General features: G+C 48.8%; 3 protein-coding genes across 3 annotated transcripts; 2 read left to right on the top strand and 1 right to left on the bottom strand.

Moving 5' to 3' along the window:
* Window positions 1–193: 193 nt before the first annotated feature.
* Window positions 194–1361, bottom strand: AO090020000033 (uncharacterized protein; the record flags this gene model as incomplete). The annotated part of the gene is made up of 2 exons (XM_001824361.3): window positions 194–915; window positions 974–1361. 2 exons carry the CDS (start codon window positions 1359–1361, stop codon window positions 194–196), a joined length of 1110 nt encoding a protein of 369 aa, XP_001824413.1.
* An 812-nt stretch (window positions 1362–2173) lies between these two features.
* On the top strand, window positions 2174–9264 carry pld3 (phospholipase D; the record flags this gene model as incomplete). Its single annotated transcript, XM_023238182.1, has 3 exons — window positions 2174–7575; window positions 7637–7705; window positions 9249–9264. 3 exons carry the CDS (start codon window positions 2174–2176, stop codon window positions 9262–9264), a joined length of 5487 nt encoding a protein of 1828 aa, XP_023092676.1.
* Window positions 9265–11635: 2371 nt separating this feature from the next.
* On the top strand, window positions 11636–14424 carry orlA (putative alpha,alpha-trehalose-phosphate synthase subunit Tps2; the record flags this gene model as incomplete). Its single annotated transcript, XM_001824363.3, has 3 exons — window positions 11636–11860; window positions 11955–14199; window positions 14258–14424. 3 exons carry the CDS (start codon window positions 11636–11638, stop codon window positions 14422–14424), a joined length of 2637 nt encoding a protein of 878 aa, XP_001824415.3.
* Between the last annotated feature and the right edge of the window lie 201 nt (window positions 14425–14625).

Here is a 14625-nt window from a genome sequence, read left to right as displayed (position 1 = left end):
AGAATTGCCCTTTTACACTTGCCTACTGTTTTATTCACATACCGCCTCCATCTGGAACGATATCAGTGGGCGGCAAGATTGCTTCTCGGCGCATGAGCTCGGGCGCCTGTTAGTACGGGGATGCTGATACCAGATGGTATTGATCAGGATCACATTGTTTATCATTGTGTACTTAACTCGTTCTATAATCCGATTATATCTTGGATTCACGAACAAATCCAGACTTCCTTAAATCCTCGTCATTGGCGGCGAGAGCATCACTAATGAATCGCACTGCTTCGTCAACCATTTTGGGCGTCACCTCATGCGCCGCGCTCTCATCAATAACATCTTCTAGGGTCACCGCACCATTGGAAAACCAGCCGTTAGGGGACACTGCTTGTTTCAACCAAGTTAAGAAGGCTTCTCCACGATGGTACGGAACTAGTTTATCTATACCGCCGGAAAGATTAAGTATTCTTTTGCCTGCTAAGCAGCGGGCCAACAGCGGCTGCAGAGCCTGCTTCTCTTTCTCGGTCGGCTCCGGCAAGGTACAGTTCCGCAGAGGCTCAACACTCTTCTTCATATCCATATAGCTCAAGAACAGACTGGCTGGGTCATATTTACGGACGGTGTCTAGGAGAGACACAGGAAACGCCTCAGAACCCAAGAACTGGGAGCCTGGCGGGTTACTGCTTGTCCATGCTGGGAGTTTCGACAGTCTCGCACGATCAGCCATGAGATTTACATAGTCAGGACAACCAATGATAATCACGCCGGCAGTAATACGCGGCTCGTGTAGGATACAGCTCCACGCTGCATGTCCACCCAGGGAAACACCAAGTACGAGGTTTTGGGTGATCTTGTACTCGGATTGAGGAAACACGAAAGATGGGAGATAATCGATCAAAAGGGAAACATCCCGTGCAGTGCCCTCTAAGTTCCGAATAAATCAGAAGTGGGAACCTTCATTCTGAAAATGCGGAGCACTCACGAAAGATGGAAAACATGTCCTGCGCATGACGAGGGTTGCCTTGTTTCCATGCCTCATTTCCGGTGGGATCAACCAGCCTCGTGCCGTGGTTTCGTTGATCAAATGCGACGGCAATTAGGCCTTTTACAGATTGGCTATCATTGGTATAGCTGGTCTTGATTCGGTTATTCCAGTCCGTGATGGCTGCTGTAGCAATTCCCGTCATCCGTTCCTGAGTCGCTAGTCGGGGGTGCAACAACCAGAGGCACGCAACCTCTGAAGCTTGGGCGGGTAACTCATTTAAACCAAATACCGTAGTAAGTATTCCTGCGACCGGATATGTCTTTTGCGATATGGGTGATGGGTTCGTGCGGGGTGCGGCATCCAAAGGTTTAAGAGGGTCTGCCATTTCTCTCTCTCTTTATGCCTGTACTTTATTTCTATTGCTTATGATCTGTGAAGGCGGGTTGACAAGGTAGAGGAATAACAAGAAGTTAAGTGCCAAGGTTGAGGAGCAACAGTCGAGGAGATGTTAGCCTTATATCCTAAGTTGCTATTGCGGAGTTCAAAGCCAAGAACTTTCAGTATACTCCGTACCTAGGACCTAGGTAGAAATCGGAGCACAGCCAGTGGCTGTTTCTCTTCACCAGCCACAAGGTGTCCCGCTTGTTTATCCCAAACAGTCTTTCAACCATGAACGTACGATTATCAAGTCTGGAAAGTTTACCCCCTCTTAACCTTCTCTTACTTTTCAACCACCCGCTCACGGACTGTTCGTGCAGTCAGAGGGCCTCTCTTTTTCATTCAATAATCAAAGAAAGAAATTCTCTAGAAAATGATCACAATTTCCTTATAACCAAAGATCAACTGCGCCTTTGGCATTCGGACTTTCCCCTTCCCAAGTTCCCACGCTAAAGCGGGTCCCTCTGTCTCCAAGTCGGAATTGGGATTAATTATGGGTCGAACTCCACTGCGGCTCGGGACTAGTATTTGTGTCTCAACACGAACGCTTCTTTGGGTTCTAACGGCCCAGCTTGACAGTTTCCCCCTAGGCTTATTGTTCAAGATATAATCACGCATTCGGACAGCGTTAGAATGACTTCATTGTGAGGTTTTCATGATCAATCTTGACAGGATCATATTGATCCTTATGTAGGCTCATTGTACTGCCCCTGACTCCTTCCGTAGTGAACTAACATCGCCTTGTCCTTAGAACGCACTATGACCGAATCTACGGTCCATCCCTCAGAAATGAGGGTTCCTGAAAACCCCTCTGATCGGCTCACCCCCGGAAAGCCAGAGCCACTTGCTCTATCCAATGGCCCAAGGCTGTCCTCACCTTTCCCTTCTCCAACTGGCACCACTGGCACTGAGTATTCGCCTTCAGATAATCGGGAAAAGGCGGAGGCTACTGTCGAGGAAAATCAGCGGGTAGCGAATATTATCACCGATGAAAATGGCGGCAAATCACATGTAGGGGAGACAGATGGCTCATGGGAATTATGGGATGGCTTTCCCAGAGCTAAACTAGCATCTTTGCATCCTCGACGGCCGAATGAGTCGCTCGACAACAAGCAGAAGGCCATGAGCCAAGAATCACAGACATCCCATCATGGGCTATCGTCGCGGCGCCCAAGTGTTCAGTTTACAGGTGAATTCATTGAGAACGATCCTCCTGCTGAATTTGCCCGGTCAAGACCTTCTTCCGTAGCAGGGGATGATGTTGACGCGGATCTGAAGGGAAAACAATCGATTTTCGGCAAGCTCAAAGCATTTGCAGCCTCCCCCTCATTCGTCTCCCATTCCCGCTCAGCTAGTGCTGCGACTATCGGGGATTCTAGACACGCTAACCATGATCTCACCACCCCAGGCTCGGAAAGGGGGGAGTTCCGTTTCCCCAACACGCTAGAAGAGGAAGGGAGCGATATTGATGCCGATGCTGAAGAGAGCGCGGGAGAACAACAAGGTCGGCAACAGCAGCAGCAGCAGCAGCAGCAGAAGAAGAAGAAGCAGCTGCGTCGTCGACAAGAAAACGATTCTACACCTCAAACAGAACCGAACACACCGAAAGCCTCGGGTCGGCCATCCTTTCACCTGCCTAGCTCATTCGGCCCCTTTGAAAACTATCGTACGAACTTCTTTCCACGACGAAATAATGGAGACTACGCGCAGCAACGTGAGGGAGTGTCAGAGGATGAGGGCCGGGATCGTCTTAATCGCGATAACGCTTGGCGGCGGAGAAGCGCCTGGCTTGCCAACACTCGTGCGCTTAATTCCGGGGGGCGGCCAATTGACTCACAACCGAATCAGGATGAGAGACGTCCTAGCAATTTAAGGCGGTTTACTGGCATGGCAGGGCCGTCGGAAAACGTTGAGGGTCTCGGCGCGCCCTGGAGGCGCCATCGAGCCGAACGTGGCTCTAGCCTCAGCGCTCAACGATGGCGGCAAATCAAGGCTGGATTGAAGCTGATTGGACAGCGACGTAAGACCGACAACACAGTTGACCATGCGAAGTCGGCCGAACTGCTAGCCGAGTTGACCTCGGGGGTACCGGCCGCCCTAATTCTCGCTAGCATGTTTCAACGCGATGAGCACGGCAGCAAACGCATTCCGATTCTTCTTGAGCAGCTGAAGGTTCGAGTAACGGATAGTAGAATCGATTCTCATTCCGGAGATCGCCACCTTGTTTTTAGGATTGAACTCGAATATGGCAGCGGCATGACCCGGATGAAGTGGATCATTCATCGGACGCTGAGAGATTTCGCAAATCTTCATCTGAAGTACAAATTGCATTTTGGAACGCAGAAGTATATTCAATTGCGAAATACCGAAGGCGCACATAATCTTCCACGTTTCCCTCGAAGTGCATTTCCTTACCTACGGGGTGTTCGGGGCTTAGAAAGCGACATGGAGGACGAAGAAGATGACGGTGGCTACGAAACTGCAGCCGAGGCGACAAGTGGCAATGAAAGAGCTGGGAAGAGGCAGCAGTCACGGCGGCGATCGTCCGGTAATATATCCCGTCGACAGTCGACTGTAACGAACCCCGATACAGAAAATGCTGCTGGAGCCTCAGGCGCAGCGGACGCAGGACCGAGCAAGAAAGAGAGTTATCCGGAGAGACAAAGAAAAAAACTCGAATCTTATCTACAAAAACTGATTCGGTTCCTTATCTTTAAACCTGATAGCAATCGTCTGTGTAAATTCCTGGAGTTGTCGGCCTTGGGTGTGCGCCTTGCTGCTGAAGGGAGCTACCATGGCAAAGAGGGGTATTTGATTATACAATCCTCGAAAGGTCTGGATTTCCGAAGGGCCTTGACTCCTACCATGGTAAAAAACCGTCATTCACCAAAGTGGTTCCTAGTCAGACATAGCTACGTCGTTTGCGTCGACTCTCCCGAGGCAATGAATATCTACGATGTTTTCTTGATAGATCCATTTTTCAAGCTGCAAACTCAGAAGATCAGTATTCGAAATCAGAAAGCGAAGGAACTTGCAAAGTCGGCAAAAGAGTCGGCTAGGCATCCGCAACATCACACCCTGAGGCTTGAAAATTCAGAGCGGAAACTCAAGCTCTTGGCCAGAAACGAGCGCCAACTTCATCAGTTTGAAGATTCTATTCGGTTTATGGTCAACAATACCCCTTGGGCAAGGCCAAATAGGTTTGAAAGTTTTGCTCCGGTGCGCCGCCATTGCTTCGCTCAGTGGCTGGTTGATGCTCGGGATCACATGTGGATGGTATCACGGGCGATCAACCAGGCCAAAGATGTCATATACATTCACGACTGGTGGCTTAGTCCTGAGCTTTATATGCGGCGACCAGCTGCAATCAGCCAGAAGTGGCGCTTAGACCGCCTTCTCCAGCGAAAAGCCCGCGAAGGCGTCAAGATATTCGTCATCATGTATCGAAATATCAACTCTGCCATCCCAATTGACTCGGAATATTCCAAGTTCTCCCTTCTTGACCTGCATCCCAACATCTTTGTGCAGAGATCTCCAAATCAATTTCGACAGAATACTTTTTTCTGGGCACATCATGAGAAGCTGTGCATAATAGATCATACCTTGGCTTTTGTGGGAGGTATCGATCTTTGTTTTGGAAGGTGGGATACGCCACAACATCTTCTCACGGATGACAAACCAACAGGATTTGAAACTTCAGATGGGCCCAAGGATGCTGACCACTGCCAGCTTTGGCCTGGCAAAGATTATTCGAACCCACGTGTTCAGGATTTCTATGATTTAGATAAACCATACGAAGAGATGTATGATCGAAATGTCATCCCCAGAATGCCCTGGCACGATATATCAATGCATGTTGTCGGCCAACCGGCTCGGGATCTCACTCGCCATTTTGTCCAACGGTGGAACTATATCTTGCGTCAGCGAAAACCAACTCGGCCCACGCCATTCCTGCTTCCACCGCCTGATTTTGACGCAGCAGATTTGGAAGCTCTTGGCCTGGACGGGACTTGTGAAGTCCAGATCTTACGATCGAGCAGCGCGTGGTCCACTGGGACGTCGGACCTCACTGAGCACAGTATCATGAATGCCTATGTCAAGTTAATCGAAGAATCGGATCATTTCGTCTATATCGAGAACCAATTCTTTGTGAGCACCTGTGAGATAGACGGCAGGAAAATCGAGAACCTGATAGGCGATGCTCTGGTAGAGCGGATTACTCGAGCTGCGAAGAACAAAGAGGCATGGCGTGCGGTTATCGTTATTCCACTGATGCCAGGTTTCCAGAATACGGTAGACAGTGAGGGCGGGACAAGTGTCCGTTTAATCATGATGTGTCAGTACCGTAGTATCTGCCGGGGAGAGACATCTATATTCGGACGACTCCGAGCTTTGGGCATTGAGCCTGAAGATTATATCCAATTTTTCAGCCTGCGGGCTTGGGGCAAGATCGGCCCTCAGAAGCAACTTGTCACTGAACAGCTTTACATCCACGCTAAATGCATGATTGTTGATGATCGAGCTGCAATCATTGGATCTGCAAACATCAATGAACGGTCTATGTTGGGATCGCGAGACTCAGAGGTTGCATCTGTTGTGCGTGATACAGACATGATCTGGTCCAGCATGAATGGTCGTCCTTACCTCGTCGGACGGTTCCCCCACACTCTAAGAATGCGCCTAATGAGAGAGCATCTTGGCATTGATGTAGATGAGCTCATGGAGCATTCCATGGCTACAGAAGAAGAACTGCGAAGGATCCAGATTGCGGAGGAGGGCTCCAAGTCACCGGGAGATCATGAGAGACTCGATCCTGAATCACTTATGCTGGAAAAACAGGATGAGAGGGACATGATCGAGCGTCGGCACCGTATACAAGACGAGTTCCTCTCGCGGTCGGAAGATATGCACAGCTTCAATCATGATGTCGACTGGGAACAAGGTGACAATCCTAATCTCAAGTCGAACAGGAAGCTCACCGCAGATGCAAGAGTGACTGCCAACCCAGAGCATAAAAAGGATGTGGACGGTTATGGTCCTGATCATCTTAGTGCTGCTCTGCAAGCCGGTTTAGGAGAAGCGCGTGATTCTCAGCTCTTGGGTGACAAGTCAGAGGTCTTGGTCTCACCCATTGCGAGCGAGGGTAAGGGCACCATCCAGCAACCGAGACATTGCCCGCAACAAGAAGCCAATGGCGACAACGAAACAAGGAAAGCATCCTTCATCTTGTCAGATGATGTCGATGATCCAGGTTCAGTCGTTGAAGGACTGTCAGCTGCTCGTAACCCAGCTTTATCAGGGCATGATACCGAGAGCGGTGGGAATGGCGCTGTTCCCTCATCTAAAGAAAAGTTCGACGTGACAAAGCACCCGCACCCACTGGTCGCAGATATGAAACATGTATTCATTGATAAAGACTGCATGAGAGATCCGGTGATCGACGTGTTTTACCTAGACACTTGGCATGCTGTTGCCGAGAAAAATACGAAATTGTTCCGGAGCGTTTTCCGCTGCATGCCTGACAGCGAGGTGAAGTCCTGGAAAGAGTATAAGGACTATGCTGATTACGGGGAGCGTTTTGCTGAGATGCAGAATCAACACAGTGCTAAGGCATTTCGTCCGGCTCATGCTAGGCAAACTGGCCCGCCTGGTACAGGTGCTAGCTTGATTGCAGGTGGTCTCACAACCAAGTCTAACTTATTAGGAGCCGGTCCAAACGCGGAAGGGCAGATGATGGGCCAGAAAGATCAATCATCATCTGAGAAGATTGACCTCAGACAAGCTGCAAACACCCAGAATCACGATCGTATGCGGTCAGATATAGCACAACAACAGAAAACACTGTCATCTAAAGACGAAAAAATGACTGGGTTGAGAACGTTGGATGCACCAGCATCTGGAAACGTACAAAACGGGCGGCATGATGATAATGGATCATCAGGAGAAGATCATGGGAAACAGGTTTCAGATCCGCCAGTCGTTGATTATTCGGAGGCTCTAAACCGAAATGCCACAGCTCAATCACGACGACGGAGACGAAGAGCTACAACTCTGGGCTCGAAACGGGAATTCCATGCATCAGATGAGGTGATGGACAAACAACAAGCGGAGGACCTTCTGAACCAGGTTCAAGGACATTTAATTCTTTGGCCTTATGACTGGTTAGTAGAACTTTTCGCTGCACTATGAACGATAATCCTATGTACTAACTGCTTGAACTAGGCTCGAAAAAGAAGAGCAAGGTGGAAACTGGCTGTACACACTTGACCAACTTTCTCCCTTGGAAATCTAGTAAGTTGTTCATTTTTTTTTATTTTTTTTCTTTTCCATTTTTACTTGTTCACTATTATAGGCAGGTTACTAATTATCTGCAGTAATTAATACACTGCGTGTCCTCTGTGTACCTCTGATTCATCCACTTCTCTTTGCGGGACTCTAAGCATACTGGTGAAGCAACTGTGCTTAGTCGCGATGTGCTCGGCGATTGTGGCTTCCAACGTTTCCTTAATGCTCGTATTTCTGTAACTTCTATACAAATGATAATATGAATCTTCCCTATCTCCTCTAATGGCTATTGTTGATTTAATAATTTTACCTGCCTTCCTGATACTTTGGCATTTAAGGCTTTCTATCTTCGGTCTATCATTTTCTTCTTTCCAATCCATAGTGGTCTTGTTTTTGTGTTTTAAATAATAGGAATATTGGTCGCAGTTAATTGACCTAGGGTTATAGGGAACAAAGCTCAAGTATTGTACTTTCATCATACGATAAGATGGCTCTAACCTATATTAAATTAGGTTATACTATACACTGCTTATGATTACAAGTGATTGATCTATTCTCATATACAACAAGACCTTCTTCCAGCCTAGGTTATCTGCGCTCGCACCTTGCTAAAGTCATCGAAATTTGCTCGTAAAACAGAGGCCAGAAGACTAGTTTTCAAACCGCCATGATTACGCCGTTCCCATGCACCAAGACATATACCAAGGCGATCATATGCGCGCGCAAAAACGTCCTGGAGTTCATAGGTGCGAGAACATGTACGGCCGAGATCATTCATGTAATTGGCGGGATCCTGAAGACATAACCTCGAGGCTGCCGGTATGTTGCGCTTGATAGCAGCCGTTTTCTTCCGATTTACAAGTGCACGCTGGCCGCGGAGGTGGGCTGGCAAATCCTCTGCATCGTACCTTTTTATTGCGTCTTTCACAGTACCAGCATCAAAGAAGCTCGGGGGGTCCACGGAAACACATGTACTTCTTAGATCGACCTCAGAGCCGTATACCTTTAAAACAGCAAGGAGCTGTTTGCCCAAGCTTCTTGACTCTTGAAATCGGCCATGATTCATTCTAAGAAATGCCACAAGAAGCATCACAAGAGTATCAGGCTCAATGGACGATTTATGGCTACCAAACAAATCTTGCGACTCCAATATTAGACGGATGACCATGTATAGCGGCCGAATCGCAGGATATTCAGCATGATAGTCGCATATGTACTCAACAGAGGAGGGCAATCCTTCACCACAGTGGAACTGGACTCGCATACCGGTCTCATGGTGAACAGCGGTCAGAATTGAATTGCATTTGCCGCTCAACTCAATCCGGCCGCTAAACGACGAGCAATGCTGAAGGGTACATTCCACCCGAGACAATAGATCACTATGAAGACTGAGGATCTGTGGCCGTGTAGGACTTGGCCTTCGGGCCCGGTCGATCGATCGGGCTGGGTCTGGCACAGGTAAGATGAAGTCCAAGTCCGAATGGCTCATTGCAAACCCGGTTCGCCGAGAGCCGATGACCTGCGGCGTATGAGGTATAACATCTCGCAGCATGCTCGTAACTTGAGTAACTATGTGGCTAACCCTATCCTGCTCAGGGGGTGTTGGTAACAAATATTCCTCAAGTGCGCGGATCTCTGCATCTAGCTGCATGAAGCTGTCAGGCCATTCGCGACCTGCATCGCAGTAATCCATCCATGGGGATTGTTCCCATCGGCCTTGTTCTGTATTTACATTCCATCGTATCCGGTCACACGGGATAGTTTGGCTGGTAATGACGGGATCCTTTTCCAGGGTACGGGTATTCCTTGCTGTCCGTGTCGATGGCCCAGATGAGACAAATTGTGCTGTAGCCTCTGGGGAAACCAGTTTAACTGGTAGTTTCAAAGCCATAGCTTCCTTCACCGGAATTACAGGGCGGGCGAGGTCCCTAGAGGGTGTCCGGTCGTATACTTTACGAACCAAACTGGTCCTATTCGAGGATCGGTGGGCCTCGAGAGTCCTTGGGAGGCTGTTTTTAAATACAGCCATGTCCTTAGCGTAGAACCTAGTTCCAGAGATAGCTTGATGTTTTGACTGGGAAGAGTGAAACGCGTGCTGCCGAAGGACAGAGGAAGGAGAGGGGAGTAAACCGGCTGAGAGGTAGAAGCGCATGGTCGCGCAAGAAACTAGGCAATCGAGGCATTGCGAATGACTGACGAGAATCCGGGGCATATACCGGACCAAAGCAACGTTCTAAGTTTTAAGAATTTGTTATAATGAAAAAGCAGGAGAATGAAAGGACGATCTGATGGATGAATGAATTACAAAACTAAGAGACGAAGATGGCAGCATTCACAAGCTAGCAAGCACATGATTCATCCCGTGCACCCGATGACAAAAACTTTATCACGTGCTAGACTCTGCCCTAACTCCGGGTGCAGACGATCGATTAGATAATCGAGTACGATTCGATGAGGTTACTGCTAGTACTAATATTGTGTATATTCTTAGTACTTAGTACGTACTAGTAGTATTAGATACGTCTATCACAAGCATGACATATAAATTGTATGTCAAAAATCAACCCGGAGAAGGGACCATCCGGTCCATCTTCGTGCCCCATTGGCAGATCATCATTCTGTAGTCATTATCTGTCTATTTTCGGGTGAACCAGGATAAGAGAACAAGAAAGAAAAAAAAAAGGAAAATTTATCTCAAGCATTCGAATAATGACGTACATGTGTGATGAACGCACGATTGGCGGGGGGGATGAAGGGCTGATAAAGAGGAACTTCATGGATCGCATCATCCACTCCAGTATCGTGGGGTACGAACGTGGAAACCGGTTATTCGAATTGACTATTAATTCATCATCATGGGACTACAATTACATACTTTGTAGATTATGTCTGGTTGGGTACTTATATTATAGTCCATGGTACTATAATTGTTCCCGAGAATAACTAAGATGATTAAGGTAGGTAGGTATATGTTTTCTTTTTCCTCCGAGTCACCGGCCTGGAACAGTCCGTTTTGGGGGGTGTGGCCCATCACCGTTCTTGCTTTGGTCTTCCCTCTCTCTCTATCTCCTTCTCTCCCGTTCTACCTTATATCCCTCATGCCTCTCTTCCCTGGCTCGTGAACAATCCAGCTCTTCCTATTGCTTGAGTATATTAAGCAGCCAACAACCGAGCGAAGCGATTGAAACCACGTTCTTCAGGTCTTCACCGCCTGTGACTTCTAAACGGTCCGCCCCTCTCTTTCTTCAAACCTGCCCTCAACCCTCCGTCAGTGACTCGTTCTCTCCCTCTCTCCCCACTCCGTCTTCCCTTGACTCACGCTTTCACTCTTGTTGGAGAATAAAAGAGAGAAGAGAGAAGCAAACGCCCTTCACCATTACTCCAACAACAATCCCTTATCTACGGCGTTCTAATCCTCCCATAGCCCCCAGTTCAATGATACTCGTTTTGCTGTCCAGGGCATAGTTCGTGGCTTCCCCCCCTCCCCACACCACCAAACTAGCTTGATCTCTCTCCCACTCCATTTCTCCGAGGTACCTGCGACTCTAAACGTCCTACAGTTGCCCACTCCCCTGTTGTTGGTCATCGATCTCGTACACAGAAGCTCGAAGACAATGTCGTTTCTCTGACTAGTCTTTGGAAACTTCAGATCGAGTAGCTGATTAGATCCTCGCCCGCTGTCATTCGCATCTCCCCCTTGCATCGTCCTCATTACTTTTTTATCGATACCTGATAATGTCCTCTGAACAAAGGACGACTCCTGCAAAGATTCCCAGTGACCAGCCTGACCCGGTTCTGGTTGGTCCGGGCGTCAAAGTTCTAGGTGAAGAGGCTTACACCAAGGCCTCAACTGCTACCCCTATTCCGGGTGGTGAGAAAAAGCAATCTTTCACCACCGATGCGCCTTCGTACTTCTCTAAAACCCCTGGCGAAAAGATGTCTTCGGAGTCGTCAAATGCTACCCCTACTACTCCTGCTCAGGCAGCCAAGGATGCGAGGTCGAGAATTGAACTCTTGCGTCGTTTGAGCCTGAGGGAGACGCCCAAAGTGCTGGAGGCAGATCTACGTCAACAACACCCAGGGTTGCGTCTCTCTGGACGAATCATTAGTGCCGCCTTCTGTATCCCATACAAGGTTTACTATCGGCGAGAGTCTTCTTGGGTATGTATTCCCCGTTTATCTATTCAGTTGTGCCCTCTTTTCCATCTTAGAGTCTACCAAAAATTTTGAGATAGTTAGGTTAATCATTTAACAGGAGCTCAAACCCCGTCCGGGAACCTCGGCACTATTCGATTCTTTGGCATATTTGGGTTCCGAGGAGACTAATTGGTCACATACGCTCGTTGGCTGGACCGGCGAAGTAGAACCAGTTCCGGAGGACACAGTGCCTTTGCAGCAAATCCCCATAAACACTAGTGCGAAGCTGCCAGCTGCGACTAATGGTACAGCAAAACCTCTCAATAAGGCGGCAGCACCTGTCCCTGTGGACGCCAATCAGCGGCCACCTAGCCATCCTCTTCTAGATGGTTTCACAGTCAGCCAGGACGATCGAAGTCGACTAGATGCACAGTTAAGCTCTGGGCGATACGGTAAAATTGCCCCCGTGTGGCTGTCGGCTGAGACAGAAATCCCCGAGGATACAATCTTCTTGGAGGACCAAGGCAGATGGAGGCGATATGCAGAAAGGGAGCTGTACCCTCTCCTGCATTACAAGCAACATGGCCCCACTGACGGCCGGTCTGAACGCAACTGGTGGGCGGATTACGTCCGAATGAATCGGTTATTTGCGGACCGAATTCTAAAAGAATATCAGGAAGGCGATATTGTTTGGATCCATGACTACCATCTTTTCCTTTTGCCCAGCATGTTGAGGCAGCGGATCCCAAACATTTACATTGGCTTCTTCCTACATGCCCCATTTCCCAGTAGCGAGTTTATGCGCTGTCTAGCTAAGCGCAAGGAGGTGCTTACCGGAGTATTGGGTGCGAACATGATTGGTTTTCAGACTTTCTCATATTCCCGCCATTTTTCATCCTGCTGCACTCGGGTGCTCGGATTTGACTCCAACTCTGCCGGAGTTGATGCGTATGGCGCTCACGTGGCCGTGGACGTCTTCCCTATTGGTATCGATGCCAAGGCAATCCAAAATATTGCCTTCGGTGCCTCTGAGATTGAGAACGCTGTGACAGGGATACGCAAGCTTTACGCCGGGAAGAAGATCATTGTCGGCCGTGATCGGTTGGACAGTGTCCGTGGTGTGGCCCAGAAGTTGCAGTCTTTCGAAGTGTTCCTAGAGCGGTACCCTGAATGGCGCGATAAGGTCGTGCTTATCCAAGTGACCAGTCCGACCAGTGTCGAAGAGGAAAAGGAGGAGAACAAAATTGCAAGTCAAATCTCCAATCTTGTTTCCACCATAAACGGCCGCTTTGGGTCTTTGAGCTTCTCACCCGTCAAGTACTACCCGCAATATCTCTCCCAGCATGAGTATTTTGCCTTGCTGCGCGTGGCTGATGTCGGTCTGATCACCACCGTTCGAGATGGCATGAACACGACTAGTTTGGAGTATATCATTTGCCAACAGCAAAGCCACGGTCCTTTGATCCTCTCCGAGTTCTCAGGAACTGCAGGGACCCTCTCAAGTGCGATCCATATCAATCCTTGGGACACGGCAGGCGTAGCTGGAGCCATCAATCAGGCCTTGACAATGTCACCTGAGAGTAAAAAGGCAAGCCATCAGAAGCTCTACAAGCATGTCACAACAAACACAGTGTCGGCTTGGTCCACACAATATCTCTCTCGTTTGCTGACCAACCTTTCTTCGTTTGACCAATCTGTGGCGACTCCCGCTCTCGATCGAGCCAAGCTATTGAAGCAGTATCGTAAGGCACGGAAGAGGCTTTTCATGTTCGACTATGATGGCACACTTACCCCAATCGTCAAAGATCCACAAGCTGCTATACCATCTGACCGCGTCTTGCGGACCATCAAAACTCTAGCCGCAGACTCCCGCAACGCAGTATGGATTATCAGTGGGCGCGACCAAGCATTTCTCGACGAATGGATGGGTCACATACCTGAATTAGGCTTGAGTGCCGAGCATGGTTGCTTCATCCGGAAACCACGCTCGGACGACTGGGAGAATTTGGCTGAACGATCGAACATGGGATGGCAGAAAGAGGTCATGGAGATATTCCAGCACTATACTGAACGTACTCAAGGCTCTTTCATTGAGAGGAAACGGGTTGCTTTGACATGGCATTATCGGCGGGCAGACCCTGAGTATGGTGCGTTCCAGGCTCGGGAGTGCCGAAAACATCTAGAGGAGACTGTAGGGAAAAGATGGGACGTGGAAGTCATGGCAGGCAAGGCCAATTTGGAAGTTCGTCCGACTTTTGTCAACAAAGGGTTCATCGCAAGCCGACTAGTCAACGAATACGGGACTGGCCCTGGACAGGCTCCTGAATTCATCTTCTGCTCTGGGGACGACTTTACTGATGAAGGTATGTCTAGTCCGTCTCTGGCTAGTGGGTATCATCAATGATGGCTAATTTGTCACAGATATGTTTCGAGCCCTTCAAAAGTTCGACCTCCCACAAGATCATGTCTACTCCGTAACCGTCGGTGCTAGTTCGAAGCAGACTTCTGCCAGTTGGCATCTGTTGGAGCCAGCTGACGTGATTGAGACAGTCACGATGCTCAACAGTAGCTCCACTCAAGACTACTGATGTCGGCAGACTTTCTCCTTTGGCCTCTGTGACGTTTGTGCGACCTAGGCTACGACATGAGTGTCGGCTTTCCATGATAGAGCATCGACGGTAGATGTCCATCATTCTATAAACCATATCATTCTAGAGGCGTAGAGGAGACAAGTGCTTTTGACGGTGGCCATCTGTTAGAGGCGTCATGATGGGGTTTTGGCATTGTCG

Source organism: Aspergillus oryzae, chromosome 6 (genome assembly GCF_000184455.2).
Source record: "Aspergillus oryzae RIB40 DNA, chromosome 6".
Classification (NCBI taxonomy): Eukaryota; Fungi; Ascomycota; class Eurotiomycetes; order Eurotiales; family Aspergillaceae; genus Aspergillus; species Aspergillus oryzae.
The sequence above is the reverse complement of the archived record's forward strand: the minus strand, read 5'-3'. Positions and strand labels throughout refer to the sequence as shown.